This window comes from Populus alba, chromosome 5 (genome assembly GCF_005239225.2).
Source record: "Populus alba chromosome 5, ASM523922v2, whole genome shotgun sequence".
In the NCBI taxonomy this organism is placed as follows: Eukaryota; Viridiplantae; Streptophyta; class Magnoliopsida; order Malpighiales; family Salicaceae; genus Populus; species Populus alba.
The window spans coordinates 19,422,781-19,448,028 of NC_133288.1; the positions used below are offsets into that span (position 1 = coordinate 19,422,781).

Here is a 25,248-nt window from a genome sequence, read left to right on the forward strand (position 1 = left end):
GATAAATAAATAAACAACAACTGCGATGCAAAATTTGAAGTTCAGAATTCTTTTTAGCATACAGTAACTTACAGTATGGATCCTGAGTTATTACCACAGTTCACCGACATGTCAACAATTTACGTTGTGATTGGATGGTTCAACAAACTTACTGAGCATTAAAAGGCAAGTTTTCCAGAAAGACCAGCCAAGAGATGAAGCTTCTCAAGTTCTCAAGCTGAAGTTGTTTCTGAAATTCTTTTGGCTTCAAGTGTCTTCTCATATTCCTCAATCGACTTAAAGAGCTCTGAAAAATTTCCTTTCCCGAATCCTCCACATGCACCCTTCTGGTATTCCCTGCCCTTCTCATCCTTGAGCATGCACCCCACCCTCTGAATTATCTCTATAAAGATTGTTGGCCTGCCAAAACCACAACTAAATAAATCCCCTCGGATCTTCCTAGCCAGAGGCCTAACTAAACCCATGATCCAAAACTTATTTTAAAGATGCCCCGTTAACATTAAGTTTCCAGCACTTTTAAAAAAAAGAGGAAACAATTAGCGATCCCATAAGATCAGAGAAAACTTAATAAGATAAAATAAATGAAGTCAAATCTATCCATCCTATAAAGCAATAATAAATTCACTCTATCAAAGAAGTTTTGGAAATACCTATCACCAACAGGCTTGGTGAAAATCTGAAGCAAAGTCCCTTGATCATCTCGATCAACCAAAATCCCCAACTCCTCACACTCCTTAATCTGCTCATCGCTCAATACGTCCCCAGCTCTACTCTTCAAGTTCTTATAATAAGTGGGCGGTGGCGAAGGCATAAACTCAAATCCCCCAACTGCACTGCACTTCGTCATCTACCTCGAAGCCCTGAAAATATCCTCACTCACAAGCGCCAAATGTTGCACTCCAGCCCCTTCATTGTGCTCCAAATAAGCTGTATCTGACTCTTCCTTTTAGTCCCCAAAACCGGCTCGTTTATTGGCAACAGCACTGTCTCTTCGTTATTAGCCAACACAACCGCATTCAACCCACTCTCGCTCGTCCCAACATCCTCCGCCGTGAACTCCGCAAACTCATGAAAACCAGTGAACTCCTTAACGTAATTCAGCGCCGGAGCCAATTCCGGCACGTTTCCAACCGCATGGTCTAATCTCCTGATCCCGTAATCCAAAGGAAACGATGACACTGCCTCGAATTTAGGCAAAAACCAATTGTCAGGGCTAGAATCGTCGTTTTCAGAATTGCTGTAGCTTACGTATCTTAAAACGACGTCCCCGTAGAGGTGAACCTCGGTGATAACGGCACCATTATCAAGGAGGATTGGAGAGGCTGACGGCTTGGCGCCGTGTGCCACGCTGGTGGTGAAGGCTAGCTCGGCGTCGTCAACTTCGATGGCGATGGCGCGGACTGCGAGGCCGTGTTTGGCGGAGAAGTTGCGGCAGGTTTCGTGGTTGAACGTGGGGATGGAGGCGGTAGCGGTGTGGGAGAGGTTGTCCATGGAAGCTATAGAGGGAGAATACGGGGCAGTGAAGAGAAAGTTTAGGTCGCCGGAGCGAAGGAGATAAGAGGCGTGTGTGGCGTTACAGTAGAGAGGTCGGATTTGGAGACGATTGGCATGCCGAGTCCCCAAGAGAAACGGCTTGCCGTGTTTATTGCGTCCGAGCACCAGAATTCTACGTGGTGGAAACGGTTCACTTTGAAAAGGTCGGAACGTGAGTTGGTTCTAACAAAGTTGGAGAAATCGACTAGCTTGAACTCACCTGGTGTCTCTGATGTCTCATTTTCTTTGCTCATTGTGTTCGGCTCTCAATTTTTCTGGTTTACCACTCTAAACTGGAAAGGAGCTTGGAATGGTATTTGCAGATGATCATGTCCTTTATATCTAGTCAGAGAATTCTGAAACAAGAGGACTGTGGATTCTATATGACGTGTCAAGTCAATCGTTCTCGAACTTATCGGCTAGAGCTGGAGTTCAGAAATGCACGACAGGGTGCAAGCGGATTTCGAGGCCATCACGTTATCATTACAGAGCCCGTATCTTGAAAGAAAAATGAAGTGATACAACATGTTTTTTTTTTTTTTTATCATCATATTATATCCGCATTATCTTGCGTGTAAGATTTTAAATTTGATTTTTAATGTAAGAGAAGAAAGAGTTAGTGTTATGAATGTGTTTTTTGTTATCTTAAAATATATTAATTAATGAATAAAAAATAATATATATAATGAATTAAAAAATATATGAATCGATAAATAAAAAAAATAATTATATTTTGATCTAAAACTATTTTTTATTATGTTTACTTGAAAACTGATAAAAAGAAGAGAAAGTTGGGGAAAATAGACAGAAAGGGAAAAGGTTTGACTGATCACCTTCTTGTCATAAAAAAAATTTTATCTTGTGTTAATAAATTTATCTTAAAAAAGATGTTTAATGAAGATAATTTTATCTTTAACTATGATAAAAAAAAAAAGTAAATAGGGGCTAGTAAATTTTTTTCATTAGTTTATTTTTTTATTTTTAGATTAATTAGAAAGTGTTTTGAAGCTAAAAATATATTTATTTAGATTTTTAAAATGTGTTTTTATTATAAAAACAAATTAAAATTTAAGTTTTTGAGTACAAAAACTCGTACCCCATCTACTAGAAAATGTTCTAGAGGACCAGATGTCACCTTTGTTATATTTTTAAAAAAAAACTTGAGTAGATGACTTACTATTTGCCTTTAAAAAAAAAAAAACATATGACCCTCAGCATGCCTGGGCTTTTGCTCAGCAATTCGTAGCTTTTTAAATAATTTTTTATATTAAAATATATATTAATAATTTTTTTTTTATTTTTTAAAAATTATTTTTAACATTAACACATTAAAATGATCCAAAATATACAAATCATATTAAATTTTAATAAAATATTTTTTTGAATTTTATGGGAACACGGTTTCAACCGCATTTCCAAACACTTCCTAAGCTAAACAACACTGATTTTTTGTATTTAATTAATTTTTAACTAATATCCTCTCTTTTATTTTTTAAGTGTTTACTTTAACTATTTTTAAGATTGCAATTAATATTTTGGATGGTTTTTTATAATTTCATAATACTTTTAAAAAATTACTGTCACTTATTTTTATTTTTATTTTGACAAGGTATTTTTTATACATTAGTTGTATTTGTATGATATATTTATAAAAATAAAAATCATATGTAATTATCAATGAGAATGAAGCTCTTAAATAAATAGATTGAAATGTATAAATTAAAAAGGATAGCTAAGGTTACATGTACATTTATCTTTTGTTTCTTGCTAAAAAGATCAACTTTTCACTTTAAGGTGTGTTTATTTTTTGAAAAGTGGTTTTTAAAAAATTATTTTCTAAACTCTCCTGTGTTTGTTTGCCATTAGAAAAGTTTTCAACGAAAAACACTTTACAGTCAAAAGAAAATTTAGCTTGGTTTTCAGGAAAGTGTTTTCCTTTTATTTTAGGCGGAAAAAACTATTCGGAAGTTGTGAAAAAATTAAAAATGTTATATTATTTGCTAATTATATCAAATTTGGTTCTCAAACTTTTGATTGCTATATATATATATATATATATATATATATATATATATATATATATAGTTTTGAATATTTGTTAGAATTTAATTTTTATATTAACTTTGGTCCTTATTTTTATAATTGTTATTTTCTTTTTCCTTATCATTTTTTAATTGAAATTTTTTATCTATCAAATTTGGTCCTCATTTTTTTTATTATTACTTATTTTATTTGAAATACTTTATGAAATGTTAATTATTATTCTTTTAATTTCTTCATCTTTCAATTTTTTTTTTAAATTTGATCTTTATTATTTATTTTATTTGAGATCATTTATGAATTATATATTTTTTTCAATTTCATTCTCATTCAATTTTTTAATTTGTAAGATTTGTTCATCATTATTTTAATAAACCTAAAAAAAATAAAACATTAATAAGTTATTTTCCAACTCATTTTTTATAACATAACTAAACACTAGAAAATATTTTAATTTATTTTTCATTACACTACCAAACATCGAAAAATAATTCACTTTCCTGAAATTCACTTTCTAAAAAAAAACTATTTTTCGGAAAATAAATGAGGTCTTAGACTGTAATTAACATTCAATTTTTTTATGTGTGATTTATTAATTCATATATTTTTAATTTATTATGTTAAGAATAATCATAATCTTTACATTACTTGTTAACAAATTTAATGATACCATAAAACACATCCATAATGTTAACAGCTTCTTCTTTTATGTTAGATTTTAACTTGGACATGTATATTTGACAGAGATGAAAATTTAATCTGAACTTAATAAATATTAACTCACATGAATGAGTGAATTTTTTTATAACAATTATCTTATATAATAAGTAATAAATAAGATATGAATATTGTCAAAATCAACCCAAAACTCAAGATATATATTTGTATTATATAAATATTTATGTAGAATATTTAATAGATACTTTTGTAATTCAATATAATATATAAATATCTCAATACTGACCCGATACACACAAATTATACACACAAAAGATGAAGAGGACCGATTAATTGAACCAACATGATCGAGAAAATGCTCCCTCTAGGAGATCTTAAAATGACTGCAACAGACCGCAGCAGTAATTGCAGAGAAGAACATAAAAAAGGTGCTACAGCAGAGGTGTAGATGTGTTTTTTTTTTTTTTTTTTTTTGCCTTGACATTTTTTATTATTAACTTCTACTCTCTCTTTTAGGAGGAACTCATACCCCCTTCTGGGATATGCTGTTTTGATTAAATTTAATTTTAATTCAAAAAAGAAAAAAAGAAAAAAAAGGTAAACTATAGACAGGAACACAACTGGTTGGGTATCACTTCCAGTTATAATTGAATCTATTGATCTGTTTGATAGTCTACAAAAAGAGTGAAAGGGAGTTTTTTTCTTGTAGATATGGTCGAGAGAGCTTAAACCCAGATATAATATAGTAATTTAATTCATATCCTCTAATTAAATAGAAAGCAAATAAAAAACAAATAATAGAGTGGAATCTCTAATTAAATAAGTATATATATATATAAAATTGGACAAATCGTCTTATTCTCCTCATGGACGTGCTAATGCTATCTGGACAATGTGATCCTCCTAGTTAGAAATTAATTGATTTCATATTTTTAGTTTGTTAGGAAAAACCTTGCATATGTTCATGGGCGTGCTATCAAAAGATACAGGTTTACCTAACTATCCGTTGACTTAAAATTTCAAATTGCCTAGTAATTGATTTGATTTCTGGGTTCGTTGGAAAAATATTGCCAAAAAAAACCCCAGGTCACAAACAGGTTTCGCCTGCGTTGATTTAACGTTGTCAACAGCCTATTAATTAATTTTTCAGTTTTTTTGGGAAAATGCTGCGATGAAAAAAAAAAAAAAAATAATCTCTAACAAGTCTTCTTAAATCACCCGGGTCACTAATTAACCTAGCAAGTTAGGTGATTTACACCAAATCAATTGCAGGTTTGGTTTTTAACAGCTGCAAACATGGACGTGGCCCGTCACTTAAATTCCGGGTTAACGTGCTAGATCAAACTGGATTTAAAAAATGTTTAATAAAATAATATTTGTTATTTTTTAAAGTATTTTTTATTTAAAAATATATTAAAAAATAATTTTTGATATTAAAATATTAAAATAATTTAAAAATATAAAAAAATATTAATTTGATGTAATCAAAATATTTTTTAAAATAGAAAAATAATTCCTAAATAACTCTGAACACTTGTGATGTTTGTTGAAAGTTAAGGATACTTGTACCAGAAGTCTTGAACAATTCGCACGAGATAAGAAAACTAAGTAATAAAAAGGCCAAAAACAAAAACAAAAGCGCCACCTGAGAGTCAAGTTAAACCTAACAGCCCTCCCTCTACGTAAAACATTTGTTATTATGCTTGTATTCCGAGGTGTCTTCTATCCTAAAACATCGCAAAAACCCATTTCTCCGATTTCTTTTTCAATTTCACATATCTTACTGCCAATCGTCGATCTATAATTCCACCCACCATGGCCTCCAACAGAGCTACTACGGTCAGTCCAGTCCCTCTCTCTTTTTAATAATAAATTAATGAAATTCACGGCAATTGTTTTACTGTGTTTTCATCAATGATTACGGTGATAAGTAATCTTTAATTATGATTAATTGCAGCAGCAACAGAGACCTGCAGTGGGCACAGAGAATAGTTTGGAGAAGATCAAGCGGCAATTAGCGTCCGGCTCTGGCAAGAACTTGTTGCAGGGCCCACTTCTTAAGCGATCTGAAACTGTACGGCAATTCCCACTTCTTGAATCGTTTTAATTTCGGAATTTTTCTTTTCAAGTTTATACCCAAGAATTGCAGTCTGCTTTTAACAGTACCTTATTATAGCTATGACTGAATTCTTTGGCTGTTGAATTATAAATAAACTATGACATTTTTGTGTCTTTAGGAGTTGCCAAGTTATTGATTAGTTTGCTTCAATTTTGCCTTATTAGCTGAGGAAATGGAATGAGCGATGGGTGATCTTAGACCCAACTACTGGGAAAATGGAATACAAGTGAGTAAATGTTGCGCTTTTTTTCACTTTTCGCCTGTAATGTTTCAATCCTTCAACTTGTGCTGGTTTTCTTGTGCTTTAGAACTAGGAGAAGTGAGCCAGCTGTGAAAGGGACGATTCTCTTCGATGCAAATAGCACCATCGCAGTCTCTCCAGTAAACTTCAAGTAAGATTGGTGTTTTTTTTAATCTATTAAGGTTCCTTTGCGTATTTTCAGAAATTAGTTTCATAATTAATTAATTTGAATGATTATTAACACTGTTGTTTCTTTTGGTGTGATTTAGTGGGCTCCCAAAGTACGATGGATGCTGTTTTTGTATCCTTAGTTCGCCAACCTATTTGATTTTTCTTCAGTTGAAAGCATTGTAGTGTAGGTGAATTTGAATTTGGCGAAGTTGCATGCTTAACTATAATTTAGACATTGGTACTCCCCAGAAAAAAGATTACTTCCTCTGTGCAGAGACTCCTGGTGCAGCTAGAGCTTGGGTAGCAACTTTACAGTAAGTTTTGTCTTTGGAATATGGACTTTCCAATGAGCTGAAGGATATTTTTCTGTTCCCGTACTTTCCTATGATTATAGATGGTATTCTTTTATGTAGATTTGTTGATTATTTATGTAAAGTTTGAAATATTGTTCTAGAAAACTAGAAAGCAATAACATCCTGTTGGTCCATGTCCTAGTTTACATGAATGCAGCATTCTAGGAGTCTCTGCCTTTTCCATGAAGATGATCTACATTGTGAACTAAATTTTCACAAGCCTTATGTTGGTTAGAGATTTTGGAATTAAGTATACACTTTTTAAAGCATTTTTTCCCCTCCCAACAGCATACCATTTATTTGAATAGCACCTTGGAGATGACCAATTATTGTATTTGTTGGAGCTTCTAAGAAAAGATATATATAATAAATGAGCAAGTTCAATAGAAAGTAAAGGTGACACCAGTCAAATATATGTTCATGAAGAAATCATTTAAGATAGTTTCATAATGTGAATCTGTCTGAGGTTTCCATGTAGATCTATTGAATAAAAAGTGCAAGGTTGAACAGGCAAAAAATGGCAAACATATGGTGTGTCTTCAAGCAGCGAGGGAAAGAAAATAATATTTTAGAATCGTATGGCTCATATGGTCTTGGATAGGGTAGAAACAAGGATAATTCTTGTAGCCTACTCCTGCTAGCATTGATAATCTTGTGGATGATTTGTTTGGTTCTCTGTGACATTGGAGTAACTTTCAAATTTGTGTTTCTCCTTTAAAGTACTTCACATAGGCTGTATATTGAAGTCATTCCCTGTTCAAGTGCTGCCCTAAAAGTTAAACAATCAACTCAAAACTTTTCCTGCCAACACTGGCAACATAGTTGAAAGATTTAGAATCTAAGAGGCAAGTTTCTCTAAAGCATGGGAATATAACAGTACCTCTTTTTCTTCATTTAGGTTCCTTTCTCTACCTGTAATAATTTCTTTTAGTTGGTCCATGTTTTTGTTAATGATGTTCAGTAACTAATTTACTTTGGCCAATCTTACAAGGATCAGATGAGATCATTTTTTTTAAACTTTATTTGGATTGATGTTGAAAATTGCATTACTAGTAGTTTTTTCCTTTTTTTTTTAATTATTTTTTTGGCTTGCTTATAACCAGTGCTACTCAGTTGGTTCTAAAGGCTCATAAAGAGGCTGTGGACTCCTTAAGTGGAAATGGTTCTGCAAAATTAGGAACAGTTGCCACTGTAGTTGCTGCAGCCAATTCAACAGCGCTGGAATGCTCTAAAGAAATTGAAGCAGCAATGCAGATTTCTTTGAGAAATGCTTTAGGAATGATGAATAATAGGACAACTGATGGTCCAATGGATGACAAGACAATCCTGAAGGTATATAATTTCCAAAATTTCTCTTTTTTCTTCTTTTGTTGCTATATCACAATTTTTGTCCAGATTAAGGGAAACATACCCAGTATGCTTTATAGATATTCAAAATTGGTTGCCTTTTGTTATTTTTTGAAACTTAAGCTATAGTGCCCCATTGCATTGTTTACCACTTGATGTTTACTCTTAGAAGACGTGTCAAATTTCATGCCCTTTACCCTCTATTGACTGAAATTTCTGAGCTATGTGCTCTGAGCCTGTGTAAATGCATGAAGAAGTACTTCTCAGTGCCGAGCATGTGTGCACAAGCTTGCTTCTGAGAATTATGCACTCGATTTTTTTTCTTTGACAGTGAAATTGAAATAGCAATTTGATGCGGGACAAAAGAGATTTGAAGATGAAGTAATAAGTTAAGAAGAAGAAGCCTAAGAAATAGAAAGAAAAGCTGAAGAAGAAAAAGAATAGGGGTTGGAAAGTTGCAACTCTACAAATTTTTATTCAATTCATCAAATCTGTTTAACATTTAGAAAAATAAGATATAAATACTACAACCCTAATTAGAACAAATAATTGGGTTTATAGCCCATTAAATAAAATATCCAACAATAACTAAATTAAGCCCAATAAATAAACCTAAATAAAATTCAATAACACAAGAGTTGGCCTATCCTCCATCATCATAGATCATATAAATGTGTGAACCATGTCTCGGGTATGATGTCCCCATCAATTTTTCCAGGGTTGGAAGAACTTGACCTCGTCGAGTATAGTTCATGGCGGCTCCAACAACACTTTCGAAGATAAGGATTAAATTGCTGTGATGTCTCTTTGATAATCCAAGTATAGTCTGAATCTAGTCGTCTATCTCATATACTAGGATTCACTGAAGTTCATCATCCATAGTAAAAACAATTTGTCCATCCAAGGTAACATTAATATGTTCATTTTGTGCCAAAGATAATGATAATAAGGCAAGAGTCTCAAAAGGATGATTAGAGATAGACTGTTGTGTTTTATATATATCGAGGTTCTTTATGTAAAAAGTAGAGTTAATATCAAAGTTTAGTCTCACTACTCACTTGTAATTTATGACTAGTTTTCAAAGGACATCTTTCATTGACAGACTTGTTCCCCTGCTTTATATTGTTCCATTGGTTTAAGAGTTTATTTCTATAAGACTGCGGTAGGTTTTTCTCCTGTAATTCTTGTTTCATTTTGGTCCAATCAGTTATGAGAGGTTTATCTCTCATCTCTAAACAATCAACATCTCCCCAGTAAAGTTGGGCTATCAATGAACATCATCTTAGCAAATTTAACTCTCTTATTATCGGACAAGTTATGCCACGCAAAGATTGATTCATGTTATGAATCCACATATCAATGACCCAAGGATCATGACGATCGTCAAAAGTGGAAGCTTATATTTTGTTAGGGCTTGTGACTTGCTCATCAAGGTCATCATATGTAGAGTAACCTAAATGATAGTTATATTAGTGATGCTCATGGTGAACTTCCTTATTAGTGATTATTGTTGTAATTTTTACTTGTCTTTGGGTGCCTTATTCGATAACTTTCTAGGGGTTCAACTCGTTTAGACATATTGGTCATCTGAGTTTAGAGTTCCCCTCAAATGACCTTGAGAGTTTCACTAAGGGTTGGGTCCACAGTAAATGTAAGGCTTAAGGTTTGACACTAGATGATCATGACACTAATGCATGCAACATTAACTTAGAAATGAAATTGAGATCATATATGATTTCTACAAGTGAAATCACAATACAAAAATAAAGCTAATTTCATTTTTATTTTTAATATGGAGATTATCAAGAATAGAAAACACCAGAGAAATTTTAAGCATGCACTGTTAGACATTTAAGTGTAAATGATTAATCAAATAAAAGTCACAACTGTTCACTAATTTCGATAAGCTCCACAATTAATTAAAAAGTTCAATGACAAAATTTGAATGACAATATATAAAATGGGCAAATATATAAGGGTGTAATGCAAGGAGAGTTTTTTTTTTTTGGGCACAGAAGGTCACTGGTAATTTGAATAACAAGTGTAATACCAATACAATAAAATTCAACGTATTAAAAGGTAAACTTATTTCCTGACTAGATTGCTTGGTGGGAAGATGTTGGAAGGTGCTATTGCTGACATGGCAAAAAATGATGACGTGGCAATGATGGCTAGCATGGCAATGCAATGTGATGTTGTTGACGTGCACTAATGTGGTAGTGCGTTGACATGTCACTGATGTGGTGGTGTGATGGCGTGGCACAGACGTGGCACAGACGTGGCAGTTTGATGACATAGCTGAGCGAGGGTAACTTTTTTATTCTTTAGATTTGGGTTGTAAATAGACAACTTAGTTTTTTTCTTAAAATGTTTGATGATTCTACACAATTTCTAGGGCTTAGGAACTATGTTGAATTTTAAGGATTTTCAGAAGCTCTAAAAGATCGATTAATTGTAATAACAATTAAAAGCCTGTGCTTTGATACCAAGATTGATACGGGGCAAAAATTTTTGAAGATGTAGTAATAAGCTAAGAAAAAACAGCCAAAGAAAAAAGCTAAAGAAGAGAAAGAGCAGGGGTTGAGAGGTTGCAACTCTACAAATTTTTATTCAATTAATCAAAACTGTCTAACATTTAGAAAAATAAGATATAAATACTGAAACCTTAACTAGAACAAATAATTGGGTTTATATCCCACCAAATAAAATATCCAATAATAAGTAAATTAAGTCCAATAAATAAGCCTAAATAAAACAATAACTAAATTAAGCCAATAAATAAACCTAAATAAAATCCAATAATACAAGAGTTGAGCTATCTTCCATCATCATAGATCATACGAATATGTGAATCATGTCTTGGATTTGATGTCCTCATCATACTTGCTAAACAACTTACTGTTTTAACACTTGCTTACTCCTACAAACAAGAAGTTGTTGTCAAAGTCTTGAACATTTTTACCCTAATATTATTGAGTGTTTCACAAATTTCATGTTAGGAATAATAATAGATAGTAATTTTTCTTTAAAAGTCAAAGTGGCTGGCTTTGTTATGCTCTTACATGAAATTTGTGCCTAGAACCCAACTACGCGTCCTTTTCTTTTGAGAATCAACTAACTATCCTTGTACTATATATATACTACATGCTGTGGAACACCTGCCTAGGCTAGGTTGGCATGTTTCCAACCTGTGGCTTCCTGATGCCAACATTAAGTTTATTTGACTATTCATTCCACATGGACTTGGTTTCTAAAGCGAGAATATTTTACAGGAGACTCTGAGAGTCAAGGATGAGGAATTACAGAATCTGGCTCGAGATATTCGTGCTCGTGACTCAATAATAAAAGACATAGCAGATAAACTATCTGAGACAGCTGAAGCTGCTGAGGCTGCAGCATCTGCTGCTCATACTATGGATGAACAGAGAAGAATTGTTTGTGCTGAAATTGAGCGGTTATCAAAAGCTTCAGAAAAGCAGCTGGAGTCATCCATGTTGAAGGTACTAGTAATCTCGCCTTTTTCAATGGTTCATTCTATAGTCCAAAGGCTATATATATATGTAAACCATATGGGATGTGTTAGCAAAAGCAAATCCCTCTTCAAGACCATATTCTCTCTTTTGAGATGCAGTTTGATTAATGTGTGTATCATTGCCAAATGAGAGCTAATGCCTATGTACAATTTAGGATGTCAGTTTCAGTTTGTTTATGTGGGCTTTCATTTATGGATGTGTGTAGTTAAAAGAGTATGAAGAAAAGGTTGTTACTCTGAGTAAGGAAAGAGATCAACTGATCAGACAGAGAGACTCTGCCATCCAGGAGGCAAATTTATGGCGTTCTGAGATTGCAAAAGCCAGAGAGCGTGCTCTGATATTGGAAGGAGCTGTTGTTAGAGCAGAGGAGAAGGCAAGAGTTGCAGAAGCAGATGCTGAGGCTAGAATAAAGGAGGTTGCACAGAGAGAGGCAGCTGCTGTGAAGGAGAAGGAAGAGCTTCTAGCATACGTGAATATGTTACAGGCACAACTTCAAAGGTTTGACATCTGATCCCTTCTAACCCAATAGAAAGATTGCTGCCCCTTTTTTCATTTTTTGATGTTTTGAAATCATCTTATATTAGCCTTTAGGAGACATAAATCTGTATATTTCACTCTTTGGATTTTGTCATTGTACTGCTTCTGCTAATGTACCTCGATCGTTTCTTTTCTGCATATTGTCATCAGCATTTTCAGCCCATGAAAGTAGAAATTAAAAAAAATATTGTACTTGAAACTTGCTAAGATAGACAAAATTGATATACCATTCCCTCAACAGGCAGCACAAAGATACAAAGCAAGTTTTCAAGGAGAAAATGGAGACTCCAAATGTTGTTGACAGCACTCTTCCCCTGACTAAGCATGTAGACTTGTCAGATGAGAATGTTGATAAAGCTTGTCTTAGTGTTTCTAGAGCTGTCCCAGCTGCTGGGGAGAATGTTGTGCACATGGCAGTGGATCAAAGGAACCCCCGGCCAGTTGAAGATGCTGAATGGAGCGATATTCAGGCAACAGAGTCAACAATAGCTGATGTCAGAGAAGTTGCACCGGAGATAGATGGAAGCAGCCTGGATATTCCTGTTGTTAGGGCACCTGTAAATAATCATCATGAGCAAGGAGCCAACACCTATAATCAGCCTTGATGTTTAATCTTGCATGTTCTACAGCGGACAGCAATCTTTAAAGGTAGGGAATGGCATGCTATTTGAAGTCAATTAACAGTAAAATCCTAACACTTGTCGAGGTATGTCTTTCATCCGCTGGCTGGTTGGACGCCATTGCTTGTTATATCACCCTGTATCTTCAATGAAGGATACATCCAGAGCTTTCCCGGAATGTATTTGAGAGCTTCAAAATAGTCCATCTATGATACGCGTGTACAGAGTGTAGTTCTGAAATGTGAACCTTCTTGTCCCAACCATATATTTTCCAGTCGTCATTGTTGTGATTGACATTGTATCTTTGTTAAAGAATACCGCTGGCCATTCTTCAATGTATTTGAGGGCCTAACAATAATCCCTTTTTTATGTTTGTGTAAAGAGCTTTTTAGTTCCGAGTGTTAAATGCATTTTTTTCTTAAAGATGTTGACCTCTTTTGTTGCTTGATTGGGTTTTTGTTGCTTTTACATGCGTTGTTACCCAAAGATTTCCCTCATTAAATGAAATCATTTAACGAAGCACATCCAGTTGCACCAGGTGCGGTTTCATTGCTAGTTTAGCTAAGAAAATGTGGATTTAGTTGAACTATGCACTAAAAGCCTTAGAGTTGGCGCTGCAATTTGTTACAAACTGGATAGGGTCGTAAATGAGAAGGCAAGTAATAACAATAATTTTTTTTTTCCGGTAAATTGCAAGAACAATCTCCCTCCCTCCTTTCTCTCTAACTCTCAATCTCGATTTCTCGACCACCAACTATTTCTGCTGAGGTCAAACCTTAGTAAATTGATATCAGAGCCATGAATTCAAGGCTAATGTTGCAGGAGGAAACAAAAATAATAGTGGAAAACAACAAAGTCAGCTTTGGAAGTGCTCGGTAGACAATTGGATGAGAGAATACAAGTTCTTCATCAAGAATTGTAGGATTCATGGAATTAAAATAAGAGGCAATGGCAGGAGCAGGCTAAATGGAATGAGCAACTCAATGCACAAATGGAAACTTTGATGGCTACGTACCATTCAAACATTCATGGATGGAAGGGAATCAGAGAAGGAAAGAAGGAACCATGCTAATACAAGGGTCGTGGTTTGTCTACAGATGAATCATAATCAAGATGAATATGTGAGAATCAATGAAGGCCATAATGGTATATACAATGTGGCTTTACCTAAAATACAGCTAACTAAATTTCATGGAGATAATCCACGGCATGGATTATGAAATGTAGAAAATATTTCAAGTTATGTTTCACCGCAGTTCACCACTGGGTTGAAATATCTTCACTTTACTTGGAATGCAAGGTAGAAGTTTGGTTTGAAGGCTTTTTGATAGGAGATCATGACCTCACTAATTGGGTGGAGTTTGTTCGATCCATTTGTACAAGACTTGGCAGCAAGGACGATGTAATGGAAGAACTCAACAAGTTGGTGCAAGAGAAAGGGGTATAAAAGTATGTTGAAAGGTTTGAGGAGCTCAAATCTTTAATGGGCATCTTGAATCCTTCACTACTATAATTATACTTTATATCAAGCTCTATCAATGGTCTTGAAGAATATAATGTTACCCAAAATATCTCCTCCTTTTAATATTGGAAAACACCAAGGAACTCATCTTTCAAAACTCCTTATAATGCAAGAACTAATTTTACAGTAGAAGGAAAACGATTGCATGGAACCTTACATGAACAAAAGAGAAAATTAGGACAGTATTGTAAAATATTGGGAGAAATTTGTATTAGGCCATCAATGTAATTTGAAGAACTTGAATATGATGAATGGTGTAGAAAAAGGTGAGGATTTTCTAGAAGTAAATGAGGGAAATAAAGACAGGCAACTGTGGGTTTTAAAAGGAATATAAAGCCGAGCCCGCAGTATTTTGGTCCCTATAAAGTCATTCAAAAGATTAGGGTTGTGGCATATAAACTTTTGTAACCAGAAATATATAGCTAACATCCACCCAATGTTTCATGTTTCCTTGTTAAAGAAGAAGATTGGAAGCAATGGCATGGTATCTTTATCTTCTCTAGCAACAGATGAATCAAGAAAAATCAAGGTGAATCCTATGGCTATTTTAGAAATTAAGTAAGATTATTTAAAAAAAGAAAGAAAAAAAAAAGAATAGGGTTGTTGCAATATGGTTGATATATCAAGTGGTCGAACTTGTTTAATGAAGATTCAACTTGGGAGGACCTTAAGAGTTTTCAGATTTCAATATCAATTCTTGAGGACGGTAATTTCCGAGTGAAGATTTGTTACCAAAATGATAGTATGGCAGTTGACACAAGCAAAAAGGAAAAAAAAATGAAGTAAAAGAAGAAGGAAAGTGACGGGAAATGCAGTCAGCAGAGATAGTTAGGAAGTAGCCACATGATACATAAGTAGAAGGCAGTAATTTGATAGTAAATAAGAATTACTTTTTTTTTTAATTAACATAGATATCTAGGCTAGCTTGCGTGTACTTCGACTAATCCCACAGTTTCTGAAATTAACGATCACGTAAATCTTCATTGATCATTATATTAGCAACCATATAGCTCGAATCTGAAATCACAAAGAGAATAAATCTTTTGGTCCCAAACTCTTACCACTAGATTATTTACTATGTGTTAAGTAAGTATAAATAAGGAGTGTGTTGTGAATAAAAAAGGCAAGTGCTATCAAGATATATTTTTTTATTTTATTTTATTAACATGGGTGTTTGGATTAGTTTGCACGTATCTCGATTAATCTCACGAGTCCTGAAATTAACGATCATGTAAATCTTCAGTGGCAATTATATTAGCAATTACATGGCTTGAACCTGAAACCATAAGAGGAATAAATTTTTTAGTTTTAAACTGGTACCACTAGATTATTAACTAGATGATAAATAAGTAAAAATTACTTGTATAAATAAGGAGTATGTTGTGAATAAAAACTATCAAGATTTATTTATTTATTTATTGGTAAATTGCAGAAACAATCTCTCTCTCTCTCTCTCAACCTCTTCGAACTCTCAATCTCAATTCTAAAATCGGTGAATGGATAGCTCCTTGTCTTGATCGTTTGCCACAAATACTTTCTGTGTATTCCTTTCCCTTTCATTAGGATTAGGGTTAACCCCACCTTGTATCAAAGTATAATTAATAAAGGGCCTATATTTATACCAATCCGTTTAGCTCCTGCCTCCTTGGACCCTAGCCAATCTATAAGGCCTGCATGCCATGATCAAAGGCGTAATTCTCTCTCTTCTTCCTTTTCTCTACTAGTTTCTTGACATGCTGCTCGTGTACTATTTAACTAATGTATAGTACCCTTTTCTAACTACTAATAGTACTAATACATTGTGTAGAGTTATTTATAAATTAATAAATTTGAGTTTTTCTAACTTCTAATAATCTTACACAAGTTTTTTATAATTATAACTAAATTAATTTGTTTATTCTTTGAATTATATAAAATTATTTTTAATTGGAATTAAGTAAACATTAGAGAAATGAATTGAATTATCTTTAAGATTTTGATGTATAATTATTAAAAATAATAATTACTAAAATTTTTTCACTTAGGAACTCTTTTTTTTTTTTAGATAGTTTTTTTCACTTATAGATAAGATAACATGAATCTAAAGTAAAAATTCATGTACGAAAAAAAAAAATTATGAACTATTTTTTAATGATTTTTTTATATTATTATTGTTTGTCCTTAATATAAAATAACATAAGATAATAAAAACAACAACGTATAAGAAATGGACTAAGGATTCAATTTAACAATTTGATAATATTTGAATTTAATTTAATTATTCTAATATTTTAATATTTTATACCAACTTCTTAAGTATTTTTGTAAAATATTAATAATAAAAATAAAGTACCAGTATATTACTATTAGAGTGATTTAAGCAGCTTATTTTATCTTATCCAGGATTTCAAGTGATGTATAAATAAGAAAAATTGATAAACAATATTTGCCTATATTTTAAACTTTGTTCTAAAAATAGTCTACTTTTTTAAAAAACTAACAATTTTGTTAATATTGGTATCTTGTTTAATTAGAGTTGACGTGAATTTACTTATTAGTATTGGTAGTATATTATAATGTTAGTTTTATATTAAATATATAGTAATCAATATATAACTACGGAGTTCATAATTTAATGTTTAGTAATGGATATAATTTTTCCTTTCAAAATAAAAAAAAAATCAATTCATGAACTATTAAATTTGATATTTATGATAGGGAAAAGCTTGAGTCTTCCAAATTAAGTTTTATTGTTAAAGAATAATATCAATCATATTCTGGAAGTCCACCTAATAGCTTAAATTATTAGATTAAGATGATTCTTTGATATGATATTCGAGCCTTGATGACCAAGCGGTCACGAATTCGAATCTCACCATTTTTATTTATTTGATAATAATTAAGCATAAGGTAATGTGGACTAGTGTAATTTTCAAGTCTAAAAAACTTTTATTAGAGAAGGTGTTTTAAAAAATAATATAAATCAAATTTTAATATCTTATGTAGGAGCTTAAATTATTGAATTTAAAATCTATATGATTTCCATTGCCTCCGTGTCATTATTCTTCCACGCCTGCCAGCCTAGCCTCTTTGTTAGATGTAGATATATTAATTCCTGTCCAAGAGAGCTAACAAAACAACTCTACTTGCTCATGTAAAAATAAATTAGCTATTTCAAATGGTTGTTTAATGGAGAATGGCTTTGTGTAATTTGCGCAGGAGAAAGGAAAGAAGGCATGAGAAAATTGAGTTCGAAACACACGTGGTTTTAAACCTTGTCGGAATGGAGATAGAATTTAAGTCGTGAAAATTTTAAATTGATTGGGTTTTTCATGGCCAGTAATTGGGCTTAACTATTTATTAGTAAAGTGAAAGGATGATTTTCATGAGCTCTATTGTAAAAACAAGTCAGAATCTTCTCAAGTAACACTTAAGTTAATAAATGTAGTAGAACATGAGTATGTTAAACAAAAGAAAGATGTAAGGAGTAGAAGAAAAATATGTGAAGAAAATAATTTTAATTCAGTTGAGTTATTCCATACTTGGTCAATGCAATTGAAAAATTCACCAAATCATGGGAATGCATGAAAATGAAATTCTAATTTAAAAAAAAAATATATATATATATATATAAGAAAATGAAAACTGTATTCGTCAAAGTCCGACGGATTGACCTTACATATTAATTCTCAAAATGAGACAGGTGAGAAAAATTAATGCATGGATTTGGACCATACGTTCCGTTTATCTCACTTTATCAAAACTCAAAGCAACAATAAATAATAATAATAATTAATAATAGTGTGATTCCTTGCATCAGCCATCAAGACATCCACAGATCAATCCACATCAACTCGGTCTGTCTAGTGATTTTACCACCCAATTGCACGTAGTTTTTTAGGATAGCCATGAAAGCTTTTAAATTGATACCCAACCAAAAAAATAAAATAAAAGGAAAGGAAAGGGAAATCTGAATAAAAGAAAATGTCAAAAATTTAATACTAAGCCATCGTATGCTTATTAGAGTTTCTAAATCCCTAATCATAGAAAAGAAAAGTACGTATATCTACCATCTACAATATTCGTCATAAACTTGAGCTGGATCGATGGCTAGCTCAACCACTGTTCTTAGGTCATCCCAGTTTCCATTAACGAAGAAATCATCTCCAATAACTGGGTTCCGAAAGCCCTGGCAAGCTGCTGTAAATGGAGCTTCAGTTACTGAATCATACTGACCACCCATAAAAAGGTGATTCCTTTCATGGTCAACTTGGTCTATGGTGACGACAGGCTTCCTTTCATTTCTTCGAACAAACGAGTCTCCAAAACTTACATCCTGCTCAGTACTGGTTTCAGATTCAAAGCTGCATGTTTTTGAATTTGAATCACAGTTAATGGGTTTTTGCTCAGTTGCTGGTGCTGCAGATAGGTGCTTTTTGTTGGATGGGATTCGTTTCAGAATTCGACAGAGTGTCCAAACCTCCTGCATGGCCACGAAAAGAGTCAGCTGAAGAAATTTGAATTTTCCTTCTCTGGCAACTGAAATAAATACTCCATGCATTTCGAACTATTGAAGACATGTGTTCCCTATTGACTGCAGGTTCCCTTTAAAGGTCTCTTCCACGGTTTGACTTTCAAAAATAGAAGACCACGAAATTCGAAAAAAAAAACAAAAAAAAAACCCTTAAATTTTGCCCATACGCTGCTATTATCATTTATCATCATGAATGCACTAGCCATCACCGCATTAACTAGTTTCATTGATTTATATATTTCAGCAATGGGAACGAGTGAGTCTCACACGTGAAATTATATTTAACTTATGTATTCAACAATCTTATTTCAGGTAATAAGTATTTTTATGCATAAAAAAAATTATAATTTAAATATTAAAAGCAATAAAAAATATAAAATGAAGTAGAAAATAATATATTCATCTGTCAAAGATCTCAAACTAAAAACTTAAGTTAATAAATAAAATTTTAGTAATAGTTTTTATATTACTCTACAATGTTAAAATGCATCACATTAACTACAGATAACGAGGTTAATAATTAATTAGAACTCCCTTAATCTTTAGGGGGAATTTCCTATGGCAGCATAAAAAAATGGTGAGAATACTAATGAAAAACTGTATTGATGAGGAAGGATGTGGATTAATTTTAGAAAACTTACAGCTTCTTGCTCAATGTTCCTAGCGTTGAGGGGATTTGTAGTCTTCCCGTTTGGTGGAAGGCGAAATTCATGCATCATCCAATCAGTTTTTGTGCCTTTTCCAGCACTTCCCCGGTAGTAGACCAAGCATTTCTTGAGACCGATGCACTCATGTGTTTCTTTGTCTGAATATATGGGCTTGTCAATACCAGTGGCCTTCCAAAATCCAGATCGTGTCACCCTGTTAGGTCTTATGCTGTTCCTGTACTTTCTCCCTCTTAAGCAGAAGAAATACCACTCTTTGTCCTCTGCAGTGCTAACTTAACAAGAACAAGAAAACAGAAAGTTAGAGGCCAAGCCAATGATATTATCAGAATGTAGGGGAGTTAAAATATGCATTTATCTGCTAATTTAAATCATAGCTTTACACTAAAATCTGAAAGCAGACTCTGATCATGGAGGGAAACAGTGCAAGATTTAGATACTTTTACTTTTTAATTACATTTTTATACACCAGCTAATACAGGAGGAAATTAGTCTTAGAATTATGAGCTAACAACAAGGCAATATCGCGATTTTAGCACCTTCTCTTCTAGTGTCCTTTTTCGCAAAATTTTCACCTCGTCCCTCAATTATTTTTTGCAATTACAAATGAGTGTCTTGCTTAACTAAAAGTAAATGATTCATATCCGGCCACATGGCTGGATATAGACTGATATCCGGTAGAGCGGCAGGAGCGAGTTGCTGCCATATACCCGATATCAACAAATCCACCATGGGAACCTTCTATGCTGCAGTTTCTTATTCTTGTTGCTTCTTCTTGTCAAGCTGGACAAGCTTATGTTTTAAACATCAGAAAAAAGGAAGATATAATGGATCAGTTTGAGATAACTGCAGTGACTCCAAGGTTTTTATGATCCCTCGATAAGATATCCTTCTTCTATACCATACATCATAGTAAGGTTAAAAAGACAGCGAATAGAAAACTTTCGAAATAGGGTTGGATTGCCTTGCAAAAAGCAGACCTTACACCCTTTCTCTCTATGTACTAACCACAGATAAATATCTCAATAAACAAACAAAATGATTTCAAAATATCTAATTGCTTGACCAGATATCGTTCCTTTCAGTCGGAGATCCGTTGAGATCATGCTGAAGTTTCGCAGCTTGACACACCTGAAGTACTATATTTTAGGTATGTGCTGTTTTCTTACACAGTAACCCTGCTTATATACATATATGTCATCTAAAGATAACATAATATGCCTCCAAGCAGAAGATTGATTTTGGATACCCAAAGAAAAGCTCTAGTTTTGTGCATAAAACACAGATGTGATTGCTCACAAGTGAAAAATGAAAGAAGAGTACTTCTGTGGTTTCTCTGTAGCTAATTAAAACGAGAAAGTCATAAAAGGTGATGACCTACGTATATAGCTGTGCTTTTATAGGTGATGGATGAACATATCTAGATAAACAGTATAAAAGAGCACATCTTACTTGGAAGATCCCATGGATCGTATTTGTAGATATCAATCTGTTTGATGAGTTCAATACCAATTCGTTTCCTTTCCACCTTCCGCCGCAGATAGAACCCAACAAGCTCTTCATCTGTGGGGTGAAATCGGAAACCCGGAAGGATCACTTCCTCATCCTTATCATAATTATCAGAACTAATACAGCCACTCATCTTTGCCACGGCCTCCATCTCTCTCTCTCTCTCTCTCTCTCTCTCTCTCTATCTATCTATCTATCTATTTCTTCTCTCTTACACCATATATAATGATATTTAGCGCGGTGATCTCCAAGTATATATATATACATATACTGTGTTTGATGGATGCTTGCGTTGGGTGCTTAGTTTGGTCAAGGCCATGACTTTGACTATAAATTAAGGGTACATAGCTCATAAGGGAAAATGATCAGTCTTGGAAGAAGTCTGCTAATAAATCGTCAGCTAATAATGATGACCCATAGAAACATGTTACTGGTAAATGTTGTAGAGAATCTGGGGTGTAAAAATTAGCAAGTGACATGGGACATTTTTGGAAAGTTTGAAGTCTCAGCAGATGAACCAATAAAAGTCTAACAGAAAGAGCATACCCTTTGACTATGGAAAATTGGGTTCCTAATTTACCCTTTGTATTTAGGAAAATTTCAACCAAGCCATCTCATTGATTTGGAAAGTATATATTTAATTTCATTATATATATATATATATATATAAGCCACCTAGGTACACACAGACAATAATGTCTAGAAGTAAGATTGGCAAATTTCTGCGTCTTTTTTTTTTTTTTTTTTCCTTTCTTGAAATCTAATAATGCATCGTGATATAAATTTGTAGCCACCTTTGTAGACCAGGTAATTTCTCATTTCACGACACTAAATTCCTCTTGTTCTTTTATTTTTGTTTTTATTTTTATATTTATGGTTTGACTAATTATATACTTGAAGATTCTTTTCATTCTTGCTTCCATTGTTCTATATATGTACTCCCCCATGTATTTCCTGAAGACAACATAGAATAGTTAATTACTAAATGCCATGACTATGTGATGTTGTGGGTTTATAGCATGCTTGTGTATTGTTGTAAGTTTGTGGGAAAAAAAAATTTATGAAAAAAAAATTATTGTAATTCACAATGTTTTTGAGAAAAAAAATTACAAAGCTAAATTCTTAACCAACTGAATATTTAAACAATAAAATGAACAAAGAAAATTTTTAAAAAAATCATAACAAAAAAAAACGAAAGAAAAAAAAACATGCAGAGAAACACTATAGCAATCTATAATGTTTCATGAGAAAATCTACAGTTGTAATTTTTAATTAGCTCAATATTAAAAATAATAAAATCGATAAAGATAATTTTAAAAAAATAGATAACAAAAAAAAAATCATATGGGGAACATTGTAGCAATCTACAATGTTTTTAAGAAAAAAACAATAAAACTAAATTCTCAACTAGCTCAATATGAAAAAAAAAAATTGACAAAGATAATTATGGAAAAAAATCATAAAAAAAATCATGTGGAGAAACATTGTAACAATTCTATAGTGTTTCAAAGAAAAAAAAACTATAAAGCTAAATTATCAACCAACTCCATATTAAAAAAAAAAAAAATCAATAAAAAAAATTCTGAAAAAAAAAACACAAAAAAAAAAAAGAAGAAGAAGAAGAAGAAGACAATTTTGGAAAAAGAAAAGCGAAAAAACATATAAAACCTAGAAAAAAAACAAAAAAAAATATGGGGAAAGAAAAAAAAAAAAGAAGAAAAAAAAGACAAAACACAAAAAACCAAAAACAAATGAAAAAAAAAAATATATATATATATGGAGAAAGCTACGATATTTTTCCTGCACGTTTTAGAGTATTTGTTAATTTTGTTAAAGATCATGGCTTTAGACTTCAGTGGTTTGGTTACACAATCATAACATAGTATTTTAATAACATTTGTTCCATAGCTATACTAACATTTAAGTAAAAACAATTGCAAGAGAATATATTGACTATCTACCCGTAATTATGATAACGCAATTCACTGGATTATTAATCAAATTTCATGCACGTTTTAATTAATTCTTTTATAATCAGCAGCTTATTCCATCAATCAAAAACTATCGAAGGCGTTGCTTAATTAAACTTTAAGATCATGGAAAGGGACTTGGATTTATATTGAAGAGTGGCAGCTGTCTTTTCTTGTCAGTTCAATGCTCGGTTCCCTTTCGATAATAAAAAAAAAAAATATTAGAATTAAAATTCAAGTTTTATGATTGTTAATATAATGATTATTAAATATTTATATAATTATTAATTTCAGGATTTATAAGATTAGTTAAAATATACATAAACTAACTTGAATATTCATATTAATAATAATAAAAATACACCAGAGATTGTTTTATAATTAAAATAGAGGTTCTAAGAAAAATTTAGAGTATATATTAAGAAGAAAGGATGAGATACAAAAATTCTAATCACAATTTTGATGTCCAAATCAAGTATTTAATGGCGCTTATTGTAACTCTTAAAGACTTAAATTGGGTGATGTAGATAGTTATTAATTAGACGTTCATTTATAATTAGACTAATTTATAAATTAGAAATTTTTTCTCATCACTTTCATTTGGATTTGGATATTAAGATATATGTTTTCAATTAAATTTAAAAATTTAAATTATTAGATGAGATTTTAATATATAATTTATATTATTATTGAAAATATTTTTTCAAGTAAAAATTAATTTATTAAAATTAAAACTTATATAAATTTAAATTACCTTATATAATTAAATAGTTTAATTTAAAAACTTATATACTATATATAATTTTAAAATATAATTTATATTATTTATTACTACAATTCCATGATGGATCGAGCTGCACTAGAATTGCGAACTCCAGGAACTAAAAAGTGCTTATGTGAGCATGACTTTAGACAAAAAACTATATTTTTTTAATTATTTTGCGGCTTCATTGCTCTTGTATTAAAAAAATTCATATATATTAGAGAAGTCTTATTTATAGATTCATTCTTTTATCCATTAAACATTTTTCAATATTTCTTCTAAAAAAAAAATCAAAGATATTAATATTAAATATATTAAAATATAATTGGGTAGTTAAAAGAACTTTTTTTTTCATGGAAGTGCACATAAAAAAAGAAGAAGAAGAAGAAGAAGCACAATTTAGCTATCCTAAACGTTTTTTTGTCATTATATATGTTTTTAGGGCATCTCAATAGAAGAACCAAAAGAGATAGGGAAAAAAAAAAACAACTATTTTTTTAGCTATGGTAGGTCCCTTGATTTTGTAGCTCAAATGAGAAAATCAAACAATCTTTTTTTGACAAAGAAAAGTCCTCTCTCTCTCTCTCTCTCTCTCTCTCTCTCTCTATCTATCTATCTATTCAATAGATTATTTAAATATTCTTTCTTTCATTTTTTTTTTTCTCATTGGCTTTTATAAAAAAGCTAAAATTATTAATATTAAATATATTAAAATACAAATAAGTTATTAATTTTTTTTTCCATTGAAGTGCATATAAGAAAAAATCATATTTATACCATTCAAAAAACTATATTAATAATTTGGTTTTTTTCAACAATCACAAAGATGATTTAAATCATTGAAGATTAAATTAGATGATTTTTTCAACAACCACAAAATAATGATGTGGTGTGTGTGTGCTATATATATATATATATATATATATATATATATATATATATATTCATTGATCTTTATGCTTATAAGTTTCAATAAAAATCATATTTTGAGAATTCTTGATTGTATAGGAAAGATTGGAAGATAATTTTCAATATACATAAATAAACTGATAGTCCAAGAAAAATATCTCTCACCTATACTAGATTGTCATGTTTAATTTAATTTTAAATATTAAGTTGTAATTTTTGAAAAAA

General features: G+C 31.9%; 2 protein-coding genes and 1 pseudogene across 4 annotated transcripts; 1 reads left to right on the plus strand and 2 right to left on the minus strand.

Moving 5' to 3' along the window:
• Positions 1-30: 30 nt before the first annotated feature.
• On the minus strand, positions 31-1,812 carry LOC118061733 (4-hydroxyphenylpyruvate dioxygenase-like; annotated as a pseudogene).
• A 4,054-nt stretch (positions 1,813-5,866) lies between these two features.
• Positions 5,867-13,595, plus strand: LOC118061732 (uncharacterized). Of its 2 annotated transcripts, none has more exons than XM_035075282.2 (10): positions 5,867-6,090; positions 6,212-6,325; positions 6,535-6,596; positions 6,679-6,762; positions 6,881-6,912; positions 7,015-7,096; positions 8,239-8,467; positions 11,755-11,982; positions 12,221-12,513; positions 12,794-13,595. In XM_035075282.2, exons 1-10 carry the CDS (start codon positions 6,067-6,069, stop codon positions 13,155-13,157), a joined length of 1,512 nt encoding a protein of 503 aa, XP_034931173.1. In that variant the 5' UTR covers positions 5,867-6,066; the 3' UTR covers positions 13,158-13,595. The 2 variants fall into 2 exon arrangements, with proteins under 2 accessions (XP_034931173.1, XP_034931172.1); XM_035075281.2 differs by having other exon boundaries at positions 5,868-6,090; positions 6,209-6,325.
• Positions 13,596-18,619: 5,024 nt separating this feature from the next.
• LOC118061731 (transcription factor JUNGBRUNNEN 1-like) lies at positions 18,620-21,677 on the minus strand. Of its 2 annotated transcripts, none has more exons than XM_035075280.2 (3): positions 21,325-21,677; positions 19,849-20,147; positions 18,620-19,156 (listed from the first exon to the last, which is right to left on the minus strand). In XM_035075280.2, the coding sequence occupies exons 1-3, from the start codon at positions 21,530-21,532 to the stop codon at positions 18,740-18,742; spliced, it is 924 nt and encodes a 307-aa protein (XP_034931171.1). In that variant the 5' UTR covers positions 21,533-21,677; the 3' UTR covers positions 18,620-18,739. The 2 variants fall into 2 exon arrangements, with proteins under 2 accessions (XP_034931171.1, XP_073265389.1); XM_073409288.1 differs by having other exon boundaries at positions 19,849-20,143; positions 21,325-21,489.
• Between the last annotated feature and the right edge of the window lie 3,571 nt (positions 21,678-25,248).

Excerpts from the sequence above, each read along its gene's own strand:
- LOC118061732 (XM_035075281.2), top strand. The coding sequence starts at position 6,067 with ATGGCCTCCAACAGAGCTACTACG. Across the intron at positions 6,326-6,534 it reads TTCTTAAGCGATCTGAAACT|CTGAGGAAATGGAATGAGCG; the intron begins GTACGGCAATTC and ends TTGCCTTATTAG. Across the intron at positions 12,514-12,793 it reads TTACAGGCACAACTTCAAAG|GCAGCACAAAGATACAAAGC; the intron begins GTTTGACATCTG and ends TTCCCTCAACAG.
- LOC118061731 (XM_035075280.2), bottom strand. The coding sequence starts at position 21,532 with ATGGAGGCCGTGGCAAAGATGAGTGGCTGTATTAGTTCTGATAATTAT. Across the intron at positions 20,148-21,324 it reads CGATCCATGGGATCTTCCAA|TTAGCACTGCAGAGGACAAA; the intron begins GTAAGATGTGCT and ends GTTCTTGTTAAG. Across the intron at positions 19,157-19,848 it reads GGAACATTGAGCAAGAAGCT|GAGGTTTGGACACTCTGTCG; the intron begins GTAAGTTTTCTA and ends GTGGCCATGCAG.